At 40.8% G+C, this 18,173-nt stretch overlaps 1 protein-coding gene across 1 annotated transcript in view; it reads left to right on the forward strand.

Annotated features, from left to right (window-relative positions):
• TAPT1 (transmembrane anterior posterior transformation 1) overlaps nt 1-18,173 on the forward strand; it is a 57,950-nt gene that overhangs the window by 26,694 nt on the left and 13,083 nt on the right. The window contains exons 4-9 of the mRNA XM_053577742.1: nt 9,099-9,261; nt 10,414-10,549; nt 11,823-11,920; nt 12,100-12,169; nt 14,551-14,631; nt 16,925-17,034. Coding sequence (XP_053433717.1) covers nt 9,099-9,261; nt 10,414-10,549; nt 11,823-11,920; nt 12,100-12,169; nt 14,551-14,631; nt 16,925-17,034 — 658 coding nt within the window. The remainder of the gene's footprint in view (nt 1-9,098; nt 9,262-10,413; nt 10,550-11,822; nt 11,921-12,099; nt 12,170-14,550; nt 14,632-16,924; nt 17,035-18,173) is intronic.

The raw sequence follows: 18,173 nt of genomic DNA on the forward strand, positions 1-18,173 counted from the left end.
TTAGCACTTAATGTAAATGGGTACTTTTTATATTAATTTGAAATACTTTTCGTTCTAAATTTGAGAAACATTTGAAATGAAGTGTTTTCTCTTTCTAAAATTTCACAGCTGAAGTGACACTAGAGGGCAGCCTGTCACACACTCACTGCATTTAAGATCATCACGAGGTTTCCCCTGAAGGTGGTTATTTCTGCAGTTTAGATTAACTGAAAAATTACAGTTAATTACATTTCTTGCTGTCAGTAATAAATATTTACATGATATGACAAATATTTACAATTACAATTACATAACAGAATTTTGGTAATTTTGAAAGCTGTTGGTAAGGGTCGGCCAGATCACACAGAATGTGACAGTGGTGCCTAGTCATTTAGTGCCTTGAGCACGCTCCATCAGAATTGACTAGTTTGTGCGGTGCAATTTTTAGTCTCTGTGAGCAATTTAGGAGGAAAAAAAGCCTCTTTGATCATTATTTTAAAAGCACAAAAGTTGGCCAAGTATGGTGGTCCTCCCAGTCCGGGAGTCTGAGGCAAGAGCTAGGGCATGAGCCTTCGGTGCCTGCTGCCGTGCGCGCTGAGGTGGGAGGATTGCTTGAGCCCAGCAGTTTGCGTTTGCAGTGAGCTGTGACCGTACAGCTGTACTCCGGCTAGAGTCTCTTAAAACAAAAAAAAGGGATAAAACTTGAAATATTTGACAGTGTGAAAAGTTACATTAAACAAAGCTATTGTTAATATTAACTGTAAGGCTCTTCAAATATTTTAAGAATATAAAAATAACTTTTTATGTGTACAAAGTGATTATTTAGAATTAGCCAAATTCTGTCTTCTTATACGTACGCAGCTTTCCTGCCCCCTACCCTATTTCTGTTAAAGAGTATTTGATTTGTCCTGCGTGTAGTGTTACCATGTCCATCTTTTTTCAGCCACAAAAAAGTGCTCTTTCCTTCGGTCTGACTTTATTTTTTTCAAAGAGAAAAGAAGAAATTAAAGAGACCAGCAAAGAAGTGATTTGATTGTATTCTTTTTTTCTGACTAATATTTTCTTTCTCATTCTCTTGTATTTCATTTCTTCCTTCCATAAAAAAATTAGCCATCTTCCTAGCCTCTTTGTTCTTTGAAAGTATTTTCAAGAAAGGGGCAGCCAAGTCTGCTGTCAGATTAATCACAGTGCCGACGCAGAACAGTAGCTGTTGGTTCTCTCCTCCTCTTGCAAAGTTCTGTCTAGTCTGGCATTTGTGAGGGGCCTTTGAAAGCAGATAAACCTCCAGGTTTTCTGACTCATAATTTATTCTTTGGACCCGTTTCTAGATCTCCTTCAGACTGGCTGTGGTTTTTACCGGTATTGACAACTAAGAAAATAAAGACTTTCTACTTTCATTAAGGCAGAGGATAAGGATGTGTCTACAGCGCCTTAAGAAAACCCAGCTCTCATCGGGATTGCTCAACCAGCAGGACGTCTGGCCAGCTTTCAACCCTCTTACTTAAGTAGTGTTCCTTTTGAGATGTGGGCAGGGCAGCTATCTCGAGGTCCTAGTTTCTATGTTGTTTGTAGAATACACTGCTTCCCTAAAAAGTTTACATCTGTTCTCAGTGATCTCAGTGAATTAACAACCTTGAAAAATCTTTGCCTCCTCCCCCAAATGTTTTATCATAGACTTCAAAAATCATCTGAATTCCTTAAAAGCAGATTCATTTATAAAATAAGTCTTTCTTCCCTCTTTCCCACATAGTATAATGTCATTTTAGAAAAACATTCAAGAAACTTCTTGGTTTAGAATAATCTTTTTAATGCTTGATGACATAGAAAACAATTAAATTTGATTCATTTTATGAGGTATCTAGTTCTTAGAAGAATGATAGGATTTCATTTTTCAGAAAAGTAGATTGATCTGTTATGTTAAAGAGGTATCAAATAACGTTTTTCCAAATTTACTTGTGATATAAATAAAAAACAGCCAGTTCTATAATTCTTTTTAACTTATTTGGCATCTTTGTGAATTCTGTTTTCTCCTAAAATTTGTGATATCATTTTGCATTTTAGAATTCTCAGTTCTCAGAACTGAGTTATTATTGAAAAACTTTACTGAAGCATTTTAGACAATGATGAGTTAGTTGAGGAGGTTTTATTTAGTAATAAATGCTATAGTGTTTTTCTTTTACTATTAGAGAAAATAAAGTATATGTAAGCAAATTTTCTGATCACTCACTTCAGTTTTAGGAATAATTCTTATTTGAGGCTTTGTAGACTTTTGCTTGTTTTGAAGAGGCAACAATGTCTTTTTCTTTTGAGTTTATCCCGTCAGCAAGCTCTTAACTTGCAGGAGAGTTATGAATTTCAAGTGCATGAGAGTTTCCGAGCCTGTTGGGTTTCCTCTGTGTGCCTTCTTTCAAGATAATTCTACCCCAAGTTCACTTCACATATATCTTATAAATAGATTTTTCTCTTTTTAGGCAAAAGTAAGCCTTGATTTTGGCCTAAGTGATAAGTGCCACCCGTAGGGAGAGCCCTCGGTGACGTGGGGAAGCAGATGTGCCTGTTACCCCTTCTTATCAGGGTGGGTCTATGCGGCTTACTGGTCAGGAGCTCCTTATGGTGGAAAGTTCTCCTGTCAGCTGGTGTTGCCCGTTTCCTCGCCGTGGCGCTCTGAGTAGCGTAGCAACAGTACAACCTTCTCTCTCTCTTTCTCTCTCGTAAATCAGACCCAAGGGAGCAGCACTTTCACTTCCTTTATAGGATGGAATGTGGTGGCACAGGGACTCCTTGTGGTGAGTAAACCCTGATTTTTCCTTCTATACTCTTGACCAAATTGACATCAGTACAAATGAATATTAATTAAATACCAAAGTAAACAGCAGAGGCGGACATAACCGTCTGGATGGAAGTATTTCCCTATTCTTTCTTTACGTGGTCTTAAAGCTTTGTTTGCGTTTGTTTATGAAGGCTTTGACTATGATTTCACCTAATATGAAAATCACTCAATAAAATGGTTCTTTAATTGTACATGTTGGTTTAGGCTTAATAGCTATTCATACTTGAAGAAAATAAGTGGAAAGAGTGTTTTCAAGAATGCAAAAGTGCATAGAATGTCAAGGCAATTATTTTGAGAAACTATAGCAATCAAAATTATTTTAGGTTTCTTATTTTTTTTTCCTTTTGTTTTCTTCATTTTTAAGGCCTATTTGGGAGAGGAACATTTCTTAGTTTTTGTGAATCTGAAAACTCCCACAGTGCCTCTCACATTCCATCGGATGCACTGCCTTTTGTGGCTCTGGTGAAAATCTTGCATCACCAACATCAGAATTGGTTGCTGCAGGGATGATGTAGTTTAAAAATTAAGGAATATTATTCAAATAAAGAATATAAGTAGCACCACTTTTAAGATACAAGAAACTTTTTTTTTTTTTTTTTTTTTGTAGAGACAGAGTCTCACTTTATGGCCCTCGGTAGAGTGCCGTGGCCTCACACATCTCACAGCAACCTCCAACTCTTGGGCTTAAGCGATTCTCTTGCCTCAGCCTCCCGAGTAGCTGGGACTACAGGTGCCCGCCACAACTCCCGGCTATTTTTTTTTTTTTTTTTTGGTTGCAATTCAGCTGGGTCCGGGCTTGAACCCGCCACCCTCGGTAAATGGGGCCGGCGCCTTACCGACTAAGAAACTTTTTATGTAATTGTCCTTGTTAATGAAAAAAAGTTGCCAAAATAAAAAACTTTTCCTTGGGTGGCAAACTAAAAGACATCTGCAATGTATCATTGTCACTAAGATCGAATCTCACAAATAAGTCTTCCTGGTTAAAACAACAGCGTGTAGGAGACGGTCTGAGAAGCCTGTCAACCAGATTATCCAGGGTCTTGCTCACCAACCCTCAACTGGCTTTCAGGGTGAAGTTCAGGGCTGGAGAACCTTCTTCTACACATGTAATTTTTTACTGTAAGGAGTAGGAAAAAAATCACGGGGCCAGGGCAGGACTGTGGAGTGGAGGAGTCATAAGTGTAATCTCTGTGGACTCCAGGAACTGAGCGGTGCTACTGTCTGTGTGGGCAAATTCATTGTCATGGTGCAAGTGCTGTCCTTGGCTGCTGTTGTTGAAGCTTCCTGAAACCTTTTAGTGAGCGTACTGCTGTGTACCACTGAGCTTGATGGTCCTTTGTTCTGTGGGAGGAACAGGTGTGACGTGACCACTTTTGGAGAAGAAAGTTACCACCATGTTCTTTCTAGCACTTTGGGGCCACTTCACCTTTGTTGGTAGATTTTCACTGGGACAAAAGTCCACACTATGAATTGACGCTTATTGTCTGGGTCATACTGGTAAGTCCAGCTTTCGCCACAGTAACAATGTCAGAAGCGCATCTAGGCTTACGTCTGTAGAATCTGGCCGCGTCTCTTCGCACTGTTCAGCAGGGGCGCGCTGCTGCTCATCTGCCAAAGCGTGAGGCACCATCAGAGTGAGACTTTACTGACTCGAAGATACCCTGCAGGGTTTGGGACACTGCTGGTGATCCCATCTGTAGTGCTGCTTCAGTGTCCTTAAATGTCACTTGATTGTTCTCATGGGCCATTTTTTCCACAGCAGCATTTTCCTCAGTCACTATGGTTGCTGGATGCCCACCCCTCTCCTCGTCTTTCAGTGAAGTTCAGCCTCTTCTAAATTCTTAAAACCACCAAAAAATTGTCATGCAGAAAGGAATTAGATCCCCAAAAGCCCATTGCACATGTTCAAGGCTTAGAGACTTGTCTAATCCACCTGGGAATCACAGAAGACCCTCACATGGCAGTGCCCTCTGCCAGCTGCATAGCTGACATGACCTGAGGGCCACAGATGCAAACAGTGACGCCCTCTCAGCAACACCGACAGGCTGAGCAGGTGGAAACTTGGACAGGTGAATCAGAAAGGATGCTGTCGGCTGGGTGTCCTAGCTCATTGGTTAGGGCCCCAGCCCCGTGCACCAGAGCTGGCAGGTTCGAACCTGGCCCGGGCTATTAAACAAAAAAAAAAGAAAGGAAGGACACTGTTGACTGTGTTTCTTGGAAGTAAAATAATGGACCATAACACAGTCTGTCTCAAAACTTCCTTACAGACCAGTTATAATCCTGTTTTTTCTGCATACATTTTTAGAAATAACAAAATGATGGATATTTGTTTTTCAGTCTAATAATTTTTCCAATTGAGATCATAGTACCGCAATAGTTTTTCCTGTTTTAAACTTTATTGAAAGATAAAAGGTTCTGAGTTCTTGATTCCTGTACATTTATAAGTTCTTTTTTTACACTCAATCTTAGCCAACAGGCAAAGAAGCAATAGTAGTTCATTTTTTAAAAGTCTAGAATATAGTTGGCTGTGAAGAGTCTGCTTTCTAGAACCAGACGGCTGCGGTACTGATCCCTTCGCTGTCCCATGGTAACAGTCAGCTGCCTGGCACAGGCACGTTCGTGGCTCCTCTGTGAAATTGGTGTGGAAACAGAGCCTTCCACTCTGGGCCATTGTGAGTACTAGTGAGAATACGTGCAGAGTGCCCGGAACAGTGCCTGCTGCCGTGGGACTGAATTGTTGCTTACGGTATTTCCACAACTTTTCTTATTCGTATAACCTGGTCTAATCCTAGGTAAGACAAAACTAAAATAGTTTATTCTGAACTTTTGAATTTTAACTTCTTGGTTCAGAAGGGTGATATATTATTTTGGGATATGTATTTTTGATGTTGGGTAGATCTAATGTCTAACAATGACTTGTATTAAATATAACATGCCTTCATTGGTACAGTAACACATTACTTGTTTGTTGTAAATACACTTATAAGGAGACACGTTAAATGTGTACCCCAAAAGCCTTTTGTCTCTTAAGTAAAAGCGCTTCGGCTGATATCACTTAAGTAGAGACCATCTAGTATTGAAAGCTCTAAGTATGATTTTCTACTTTAATTAATTATCACTCATTTTGATACTTAGGGCAAATTAATTAATAACTCCCCTACTTTTAGTTCCTGCATTTTCTTTCATTCATAAAACATGACCTATAGTTCTTAAATACAAAGGCTCCTGGTGACTGGTGATGTGTGATTTTCAGTATGAGCTGAGCTGTGCCCACACTTCCGGGGCGGGTGGTACAAGCTCTGAGCTGAGGCCAGGCCGTCTGTCCCTGCCGTCCAGGTGGAGGCAGCACACCCGGGCTCAGAGCTCAAGAGTGTTCACAACCCCGCCGCTTCTCAGTGTTTAGATTAGACGTGTGTTTAAACGGTCAAGATCCAACTCTCCACACATGTCACAGCTGCTCCATTTTTGGTTTTGTGATGATGGAGACAGGAAGTTACCTTGATAGTCAGGTGGCCCTTGTCAGGAATCTGTACTCTGGTCTGGGATTTGGGAGGTGGAAGATGGAGATCACTCTGGGTTCCACAAGGAGAAAAAGGCCAGAGTCTACCTGGGAGGAAGAGAAGCACAGCTGGAGAAAAGGAAGCCCGGGTGACAGGAATAATGAGAGGTGCTGATCAGCTTTGTCCTGAGTTCCACCGTCATGGATAATTTCACTTGGGTTTTCGTACCTGCCCCACATGGCATGACTTACACACATTCCCACCCATCTTCCTTGTAGGCTCCTTGGCTCAACCCAGTGTATTCCAGCCACCGTTAGCCCTTCCTGGGCACAGTCTTTACGGAAGTTGCCCCTCTTCAGGACTTCTGCATCGCTCATACTCTGTCTGTAAACAGATCAACGACATTCATACCCAACTGAAAACAATGAGCAGTCCATGGACCTTGTAGACAGCAAGGGTGTGGCTCTGTGACAGCACAGAGCACTGGAATTCCATCTCACGATCTTGTAAAGCAGCGTTTCAGCTACAGTTTGGAGGCTGACAAGAGTCCTTGTTAAACTCTGCAGGGATCTTTGGAAGAAAAGAGCTCCTGAGGTTAAAGTAGAGAAAGCTTAGAAAAGAGCTCCAGAGAGCAGGTAGCCAAGGAATGCCCCAACCTGAGGCCAGTGGCCAGTTAGAACGCCAATGCTCACTCTCTGCATTGTGATCAGAGTATTGTCACAGATGGTAGAAAGGAAGAGATTCTGCAGCTCTTGAGGAAAATAGTTGGCCATTATTTTTTTTGCAGTTTTTGGCCGGGGCTGGGTTTGAGCCCGCCACCTCCAGATATGGGGCTGACGCCCTATTCCTTTGAGCTATAGGCGCCACCCTAATACTTGGGCCATTTTATTGATTGCATTTTGCATAAAAGCTGGCCACACAGGAGACTGAGCATTTTGTGTCTTGAGAAATCAGCCTGCGTTAGGTAGAGGAAAAGCTGCTTTCTTGGGCTTGTCACAGAGTTTTAAATCCAGTAAAAGAAATCCTAAACTTCTCTTTCAATGTATTTTTCCCTTGTTTTGTTAAGACATGTCCTTTCATAATTTAAATTTAGCTCTTTGTACTCTGACCTCAGAAGTAAAGGATGGTTTTTCTGCTTATATTGTGAAAAAAAATACTTCAACTCAAATCATAGAGGATTAATTCTGTAATATAAATGCTATCCTGTAAACCAGTACAAAAAAAGATAGGAAGAGAAAAGTCACACAAAAATACAAATAGCTGGTAAATACAAAGGAGGCCAAAAAAGTATATACAGTTTAAGAAAGGAAAAAAAGTATTAGAATTGTAGTACTCAGTGTGTACTGGTAACGTGTGTTACTATGTATATTGCATCTTGTATCTCTTAAAATTGCAGAAGTCAAATGTGACTTGAATATAACAGTTTTAATACAATTTTTTTCTAAAAATGTGTATACATTTTTTGACACCCTCTTTATATGACACAGATGTTCAGTTTCCTAACAATAGATTTTTGACATTGAAACTATACTATGTACCATTTTTCACTAGTTGATCAGTGTATTGAATGCAGGAGGCCACAGGCTTGCCGGTGACATTGCTGGTGAGGGCTGTAATTGTCACACACCCCACAGAGGGCAGTTTAGCGGTTTCTGTCAGAATGTCAAGTGAATGTAACCTTGAAATTCCAATTTTAGGAATATCCTACAGATACATTTTCTTGTATGAGACATGACATGTACATTGCATCATGTCTTATTTTAATAATCACAAGAAGCTGGAAATCCAACTGTGGTATTTTAAATAAATATGGTTCATCCACCTAGTGGAACACTGTGCTGCCATAAAGATATGAGTTCCTGATGAACTGATAGAGAATGTTACGCTATGAAATAAAAAGTTGAAGGTGCAGAGCAGCCTGTGTAGAATATAACGTCGTGTGGAAAGGGGAGTCCATCAGGCTACAGGCTTCGTGATCGAGTTAAAGTCCACTTGCTAAGATCACCAACTTCTAACAGTAATTCTCATTTGGTAGCTTTGTATTCTTAGAAAATTCCACACTGTTGAACAGTCATTTAATTTAAGTTTTCTTGAAGTTTTTAAAAGACCAACCTAATTCTCCTTTTTACCTCTGTATGTCAGTGTATGTCTAGTAAAGATTATTTTTTTGACAATATAGAAAGTAAAACATTTTTTTAATTTATCTTTTGATAGATTTAGGGATGTAAGAGCATTTGGGATTTATATGGATGAATTACATGTGGTGATGTCTGTGTGTTTAGTGTGTGTTTCATGTGATAGATTTTCTTCCTGACTCCCTACTTACCCTCCCCTCCCTGAGTCTCCAGTACCACTGTGTCTCTTCATACCGATAGCTTAGAAGTGAGTGTCCGTGTTATTTGGTTTTCTATTCCGGCATTACTTCACTTAGGGTAATGGCCTCCAGTTCCCCTTCAGGTTATTGCAAAAGACATTATTTCATCCCTTTTTATGGCTAATTGTCCATGGTGTATGTGGACTCATTTTCTTTATACCTTAGTTGCTGGGCACTTGGTTGATCCCATGTCTTTGCAATTGTGAATTGTGCTGTGAAAAACATAAAATCACAAGTGTCTTTCTGATATAATGCTTTCTTTTCTTTTGGGTAGACCCCCAGCAGTGGGATTGCTGGATCATGTGGTAGACCTGCTATTCTTTGAGAATTTCCACACTGTTTCCATAGAGGCTATACTAAGTTGTACTCCCACCCACATAAAACTCCTAATTGCTTTGCTTCTTGCATGTTTCAGGGACAGGCGTTTGCTGCAACCTGCCCAGGTGTGCGACATTCTGAAGGGCGTCATCTTGGTGATCTGCTACTTTATGATGCACTACGTCGACTACTCCATGATGTACCACCTGATCAGGGGTCAGTCCGTCATCAAGCTCTACATCATCTACAACATGCTCGAGGTGAGGGCCCCACTTGCCCCGCACGAAACTGCACGTCTTCCAGTGCAGATGAAGTACACACACAGGGCAGGGCTTTAGCACAGCGTGGGGCCTGCAGCGAGCATTCCCCTGCATGGCAGCTAGTATTCATTCAGCAAATACTTAATCAGCACTTCCCGGTGGATGCCAAGCACAGTCTTAGACCCTGAAGATCCACAATTGAGCAAGCTGTTCTCATGGACTTTATGTTGCTCAGGTGAGAGACGGCTGATACGATGACACGGGAAATGATACTGTGGTGGGAAAGAGCAGGGTAACATAGTAGAGATGGTAGGAGCCACAGGTGGTCTGGAAAAGGCTCTCTCAGGATGTAGCATTCCAGCTGAATCAAAATGATACGATGGCCTCCTTTTCTCCTTTTTATCTGCCTCTTTTTGTTTGTTATACTATATTCCAAGAGATCAACACTTAAAAATGTCTTTAGAGAGCAGATAAGCGCATTATATTCCATGTCATAAGCCTCAAAATACAGCTACTGTTATTTACAAATGTCAGGTAGAGCGAGTCAAGTGATATACAAGGGCTATCCGCAAAGTGTCCAGCCATCGTTACTGCTGTATGTAGCTAATGGTACGAGGCTGGGTACTTCCTGGACAGCCGTCATGTTTGTCCGTAAGGAATTTAATTTTAAAGTCCTAAAACCAGGCTGGATGCCTGTAACTCAGTGGTTAGGGCACTGGCCCACATGGTCCGGAGCTGGTGGGTTCGAGCCTGGCTGCAGCCTGCTGAACAAAATCATCATCATCATCATCAAATCCTCACTCCTGTAATCCTAGTATTTTGGGAGGCCGAGGTAGATGGATTGCCTGAGCTCATAGGTTCAAGGTCAGCCCAAACAAGAGTAAGACACCATCTCTAAAAATAGCCCGGCATTGTGGTGGGCACCTGTAATCCCAGCTACTTGGGAGACTGAGGCAGGAGAATCACTTGAGCCCGAGAGTTTGAGGTTGCTGTGAGCTGTGATGCCATAGCACTCTACCCAGGGTGACAAAGTTAGGCTTTGTCTCAAAAAAAAGAAAATCAAATCTTTAGTATTTGAGTTGCATCTGAATTTTAGTAATATATTTAAATGCAATTATTAAGAAACACCTTTCCAATAATTTCTTTCTTTAGGTAGCTGATCGGCTGTTTTCATCATTTGGACAAGATATTTTAGATGCTCTCTATTGGACAGCAACAGAGCCTAAAGAAAGAAAAAGAGCCCACATTGGGGTGATTCCTCACTTTCTCATGGCTGTTCTCTATGTCTGTATCCTTTCTGGCTTACTGGAAGTTTCAGTGGTCAGTGTGTGTTCTACTTTGCTTGTTTGGTTAGCTGATTCACAGATTTAAAGATACACATATGGCTGTATCTAATGATTAATGTGAGGTACCTGCTTTCTTTTGAGTTGAAATACTAATTATAAGTTAGACAACCTCATGCATATGTGACCCTTTGTGCCACTACAAAACTATTCTATTCTCAGTATAACTGATTGTAAGGAAAGATTTTATAATGAAGTTATCTTTAAATCCATGAATTTTTTGTCATATCCTCGGGCTTAAAATGTATAGAATTTGTATAGAAGTAAATTGTGAAATGGTTGGAAGGTGTGTGTTCCTGGCGTAAAGCTTCTCTTTTGGAGAGTAAGTACTTTACTGTATAAACAATGTGTATATGCATGTGGACCCACATATACGCGCGTGTGTGCGTGCGTTTATTTGCACACACATGCATACCCACTCCCAAGCGCCATGTGGAGTCGGGACTCATTCACAGGAATATGACGTGTTTTTTTCTTGCTGTCTATAAGAGTGACATTTGAAAGAAATTGGGTTAGTATTTGGGAAGTTAAGGGACTAAGTGGGAAGAGGGGAAGATATTTATGAAGGTAAAAGGTTATTTCAGTTTTAATGGAATACAACAGTTGAATCATTCTTAGATATAAATTAATTATTCAGTATGTAACATGAATATAATTCTGCAGCTTAAGAATATCTTCAAAATGGTATAAGAAAGAAGAATCTTAATTATCAGATGTTTCTTACTGTCTTACATTCCATGTCCCCTGAAAAACCAGAGAAGAAAACTACTTCCAAAGTCACTTTTATCTTGTGTTTCTTCCTAATACATAAATTATCTTAATTGCAAATGTATATTTTGAAGTCTCTTCTTTCACAGTTTACCATAATCTCTTCCGTTTATTTAGCAAGCTTTTTTGAAAGTCTGTTTCCCGAACACCGTGCCAAGTGCCAGAGATACAGAAAGAACAAAACAGTCCTGTTGTGAAGGATGCAGTATAAACAAACAGAGGCATGGAGTTTCATTTCCGCTTTTGTTTGTTTCATAGGGTTTATATGTATCTTACCCTGTCAAACTTATGTCAACGATAGCTAATAGGGAAGCCATGGAGATAATAAAACACTTATGTAAGACTTGATTTGGAAAGCATAGGCATTTTTTCAGGAGTATTTGAAAGTAGTATTATCTATTAACAATAATAGGAAAACAAACTTAAGGTTTTTCCTTGACATACTGTTAGTTTTGCATGCAATCCTTATAATGGTTCAAGCAACAACTCTCAACGTAGCTTTTAACTCACACAACAAGTCGCTGCTTACCATCATGATGTCTAATAATGTAAGTTGAGATTTATTTTACATTTTTGAGGTTATATGGGCACTTTAGCAGCAATGTTCTGGATCAGATAAAATTATTTGTTCCGCATGTTATTTATTCCCCAGGAAGTTTTATATGTAGTGAGTCCTGTTTGAAAATGGTTATAATGATAAAAATGATATTTCTGTTTATGGTTGCAGTTTGTTGAAATTAAAGGAAGTGTTTTCAAGAAGTTTGAAAAGAACAACCTCTTTCAAATGTCAAACAGTGGTATGTACAATTAGATTCTCCTTGCAGCTCTGTGCAGTGTTATTTTGAACTCACTTTGAAATCCTCATGTCGCGTTTCCTATGGCCACTGTTTGACTTAAGCAGTGCTTTCTCTTACACTGTCAACATCTTTACCAGCTTTCCCTTTCATCTGTGGTTAATTCTAATTTCACTATATTTAAAATGAAAAATTAAGAACATTTGTATAGCAACATACCATACTTAGAGAAGCTAATAATTAATCCACAACTTCCTTTGAAGCAGGTGATACGATTCCATTTTATAGACGTGGAAACCGAAACACAGAGAAAGTAATTTGAGTACCCTGGTCCCTCACATATGTACCGACAGCAGAATTAAGACCATAAATCTCAGATTGTCTCTTAAATTCTCAGCTTTTTAGGTTATACCTGTCCACCTCCTTTCTCATTCTAAAAAATATGAAAGCACAAAATTATGCCTGAAGACATCATCTGATACAGTTATGAAAATCAGAGCAACATAGGTGGTGGATCTCAAGGGTGTTCCTGAGGTCTTCCAGGGAGTCCAAATCAGAACTATTTCATCAGAATAGGAAAAGGCTTGCTGTTACCTTTGCTGCCACAGTGATGTTTGCACTAGTTGTGAAAAGCTGCAGTGCCTTAGCACGTGTCCAGGCATGTACAGGGGAGAGGGTACAACTGAAGGGACCTAACGTGGGAATTCATGTCCCTGAGGTGGCTGTGGGGTTTGGGTGGGTGGGCAGGGGCCGGTGTTAGACAGGAGCACACAGCTCGGCTAAGCAGCACTCCTCAGCCTTCAGGGTCTGGGGCCCCGTTTACATCGCAGGGGCCGGTGTTAGACAGGAGCACACAGCTCGGCTAAGCGGCACTCCTCAGCCTTTGGGGTCTGGGGCCCCGTTTACATCACAGGGGCCGGTGTTAGACAGGAGCACACAGCTCGGCTAAGCGGCACTCCTCAGCCTTCAGGGTCTGGGGCCCCGTTTACATCGCAGGGGCTGGTGTTAGACAGGAGCACACAGCTCGGCTAAGCAGCACTCCTCAGCCTTCAGGGTCTGGGGCCCCGTTTACATCGCAGGGGCCAGTGTTAGACAGGAGCACACAGCTCGGCTAAGCGGCACTCCTCAGCCTTTGGGGTCTGGGGCCCCGTTTACATCACAGGGGCCGGTGTTAGACAGGAGCACACAGCTCGGCTAAGCGGCACTCCTCAGCCTTCAGGGTCTGGGGCCCCGTTTACATCGCAGGGGCTGGTGTTAGACAGGAGCACACAGCTCGGCTAAGCGGCACTCCTCAGCCTTCAGGGTCTGGGGCCCCGTTTACATCGCAGGGGCCGGTGTTAGACAGGAGCACACAGCTCGGCTAGAGCGGCACTCCTCAGCCTTCAGGGTCTGGGGTGCCGTTTACATCAGCAGAACGGTGACGGTGTCAGAGGCTCTTGTTTTATGGGTTATGTCTGTCACTGTCCACCATATTGGATATTAAAACTGAGGCTTGTTTTAGAAATATTGCATGCTTACACAAATAACACTTTTATCCAAAATTATATTTTCTAAGACAAAATTCAGTGAGATGTATTACATGCCAGTAAGTAATGCTGGAATTTTTGGATAAAGCTTAAAAAAAAAAAAAAAACCTGGCCTCCCCCAAAAATCAACACACAGTGGTTCATGGCCCTAAACAGCGCCAAAATTATACAACTTCCAGAGCAAAATACAGGAGAATGGGTTTACAACTTCAATATAGGCAGACATTTTAGAGACCACACAAAAAACAAAAAGCATAAAAGGAGAGACATTGAACTTGTCCAGAATTTAAAACTTAACTTACAAAAAGCATTAAGCAAACGAAAGGGCAGGGGACTCAACTGAGAAAGATTTGAGATGCTCGTGCCTGACACGTGGTTTGTGTTTCGTTGTTACTCCCTGGATTTGTGACTACCAATCAAAAAGGAAGATACAGTCCAATTTAAAAACAGGAAAAGGCTTGAATAGACATTTGCAAAGGAAAATCTGAAAATAGTAAGCCCATAAAAAAGTGCTCAGCACTGCTCGGGAGAAATCATGAAGGGAGTGCAGAGCAAAGCCGCAGTGGGATGTTAGCACACACCCAGCAGACTGGCTGCCGTGGGCAGCAGTGTCAAAAGTTAAGGAAGATGGGGATTAACTGACTGTGTCATGCAGTGATGGTGTGAGTGTAACTGTTACAGCTGCCCTGTGGACATGCCATGCTCACTGCAGACAGACAGATTTTTATTTTATTTCTTGATTACCTGGTATCTAAGACTCTATGAGAAAGTAACAGCTCAAAAATGAACCGTGTAAACTTGCCTCTAGCAGGAGTTCAGTCATTTGCTTTTATTAAATTTGTTGAATTTTTTTTTCAGATATTAAGGAACGATTCACAAATTATGTGCTTTTGCTGATAGTATGTCTAAGAAACATGGAACAGTTTTCTTGGAACCCAGGTAACTAACTTTTAACAGATAAAGTATCTTAATACTTTTAATCTTAAACCAAAATTATTCTTTTACATGTCATAAAATGAGTATTACAGACAACTTCAAAAACCATTAAGTGTTTAGGGATTGGAAAAACTGGCAGTGTTTCTTGCTCAGTGACAGACTGTATATAAGACGGGGTCCTATAAGATTGTAATGGAGAGCCGGGTGCCGTGGCTCACACCTGTAATCCTAGCTCTCTGGAAGGCCGAGGAGGGTGGATTGCCTGAGCTCACAGGTTCAAGACCATGAGCCAGAGCAAGACCTGGTCTCTAAAATTAGCCCTGCCTTGTGGCAGGCACCTGTAGTCCCAACTGCTTGGAAGGCTGAGGCATGAGGATCGCTTACGCCCAGGCTGTGGCTGTTCTGACACCGTGTCACACACACGTCACCTCTTCTATCTTTAGGCACATTTGTATACACAGGTATTTGCCATTGGGTTCCAGCTGCCCTGCAGTGTTCAGTGTGGTGATGTGCTAGCCTCGGAGCAAGAGGCCATACCCTCGAGCTCTGTGTGTAGTAGGCTGTGCCGTGTGGTACCTGGGGGTACCACAGTGTAAGCACACGCTGTCATGTTCCCACACGATGAAATCACCCAACAGCACACGTCAGACGAGACCATGTCTTACATTTCATTTACTCTCAATGAATAGGCATTCAGTAACTTCTTATTTCTTTATTTTAATTCATTACTAATTTTCAAGTACCTGTTGCAAATAAGAAACAGACATAAAATAATATATATGATTTTAGGAATATATTTTCAAATATTTCTTACAGAAACCATAAGATCAAATGATATCTGACTGACTGTGGCTTGAGTTCTAATGCGAAGGGAGCCAAGGCTGCTTGATGCGCAAATGTGTGTAGGAAAGCCTCCCCTCGCACACATCTGAATTCTTCTGGTGAATGGTGGTGTATTTGTAACTAAGTCAGCTAACAGAGTGTCCATGAAAGGCAGGGTGGACACGTGGCTGTCCCTGGCAAATGCCGCATGGGTTTGGCTCCCTCAAAGCGGGGCTGTTAAGCCAAGGGACTGATGCTCCTTAAGCCTCCCAACACGCAGGTGTTTCAAGTCATACTTTCAGTTATGCTGTGACTTGAGCGAATTGTCGAACGTTTCTTTTATCAGTCCTATGGCAGATAGTAGGATGAAAGGTGCACCTGCTTTGTTGATGAATTTATTGTTCTCTCTCTTCTTTCAGTTTTTTATTTTTTTAGTTACCTCATTTAAAAAAAGAGAAGGAAAATGAAAAACCAAAATGCTCTTTATGCAGCTTGCCCTCAGTTCCCAGCATCATTATTAACTTACAACTAATACTAACCCTCTGTGTGCCGGGCAGGTTGCTGTGCCCCTGTTACCTCATTTAATTCTCGTTATAATGAAATATAGACACTTTTATTGTCCTTATTTTATAGATAAGGAAACTTGAATTTAGATGGAGACTCGTCTTTTGCCAGTGTTGCAGATTCAAAAAAAAACACGAAAGAAATGTGCCCAGGATCATCTTGCAGTTAGCGGCAGGCTTCCTCCTTGGAAGAGGTCCCTGGTGTCTAAAGCCTGACATGCGCCAGACTCACAGAAGCTGCCCACACTGTCCGCAGCAGAGCCCCGGCTGCCATCAGCAGTTCTAACCATCGTTTTCTTGCTCTCTCTCACACTTACACTCTTCCTCGGTGTCTTAGGAGGTTATCTGTGGGTGCTTTTTACTCAGATACTTCATACTGAATTGACATTTTAATAAATGTCATAAATGTGAGCAAATTTAACATCTAAATGATAGCGAAATAAGTGATGGGTCAATGTCTTTAAATTACTGTGATTAAGGAAGGAGAATATTACTCAGTTGACAACAGGGCATCTGCACTGTCAGGTTGAGACAGCTATGGAATTAAATTAGGATTTTCTAAGGAACCTGCTTAGCCTCTTCCCCCGGGAATGTGGGTATATAGATAGGTGGACGCGTGGACAGGGAGGATTCCGAGAGGCAGGGCCGTGCTCACCACAGTGGCCTGCACATAAAGTAGTGCTGGGCATGTAGAAGATAATGGCTGAATATTTTTTGAATGGAGTATCCATTAACTTGATGCAGTATTGCTGTTTTGACACAGGTTATAGTTAATTGAATGGTGGTTTTGTAGCATTACTTACTGAAAATAGAATTTTCCTGTGTAGAGTTTTCAGGTTTCTTTGGTAGCTTGGGAAATGAATTCTGTTCATATTAAGAAATTTAATTGTCTTTTTTTTCATTCTTTATAGATCATCTCTGGGTATTATTTCCAGATGTCTGTATGGTAATTGCATCAGAAACTGCTGTGGATATTGTAAAACATGCCTTTATTACCAAGTTCAATGACATCACTGCAGATGTATGTATTTTGATAACACAATTCAGTGTTTACTTCTTAATATTATAAAGTTGTAGAATAAGTTTACTGTAGTTAACAAAGATAATAAATCTTAATACTTTAAAGTTAGAATTGTAGGCTCGGTGCCCCTAGCTGAGTGAGTAGGGTGCCAGGCACATACACCAAAGCTGGGGGGTTCAAGCCCAGCCTGGGCCTGCTTAAACCACAATGACAAATGCAACCAAAAAATAGCCGGGCATTGTGGTGGGCGCCTGTAGTCCCAGCTACTTGGGAGGCTGAAGCAAGAGAATCGCTTAAGCCCAAGAGTTTGAGGTTGCTGTGAGCTGTGACGCTATAACACTCTACTGAGGGTGACATAGTGAGACTCTGTCTCAAAAAAAAGTAAACTTAGAATTATAATTTTAAGCTTCTAAAAATTATGTTCCTAAAAGTATTTTATTTGAATAGTAAGTAGTCCTAGTTCCATACTTTTAGTGGAAGTATAGACCAGCCAGAGGTTGAGGTCAGAGCATCACTAACCCAAAATCATTACCGTCTGCTAATACTATCATAATCTGCTCACTTAAAGTATTTAAAATCACATTGTTTCTATTTTAAAAGTTAGACTATAAAACTTTTCTCTCTGGCTAGGTTTTAAGAATATTTAAATATTGGTTTGTTTCTGTAATTATGAATAGGTTCCTGATACATTCTAGAAAATAAGTGCCTTTCTACTAAAAGCATTTCTTGAAAATTTGAGATATTTGTTTTGTAACCAAATACCGTGTAGTATTTCCAGAAATAGGTGTATGTGGCTATAGGCCCATGGTATGTAAAATATGAAAGAGTTATCACAAAATCCCAAGACCAGAGATGTTGGTGTGGATGTGGAGAAAAGGGAACACTTCTATACTGCTGGTGGGAATGCAAATTAATACATTCCTTTTGGAAAGATGTTTGGAGAACACTTAGAGATCTAAAAATAGATCTGCCATTCAATCCTATAATTCCTCTACTAGGTATATACCCAGAAGACCAAAAATCACATTATAACAAAGATATTTGTACCAGAATGTTTAATGCAGCCCAATTTGTAATTGCTAAGTCATGGAAAAAGCCCAAGTGCCCATCGATCCATGAATGGATTAATAAATTGTGGT

This window comes from Nycticebus coucang, chromosome 23 (assembly GCF_027406575.1).
Source record: "Nycticebus coucang isolate mNycCou1 chromosome 23, mNycCou1.pri, whole genome shotgun sequence".
NCBI classification, from domain to species: domain Eukaryota; kingdom Metazoa; phylum Chordata; class Mammalia; order Primates; family Lorisidae; genus Nycticebus; species Nycticebus coucang.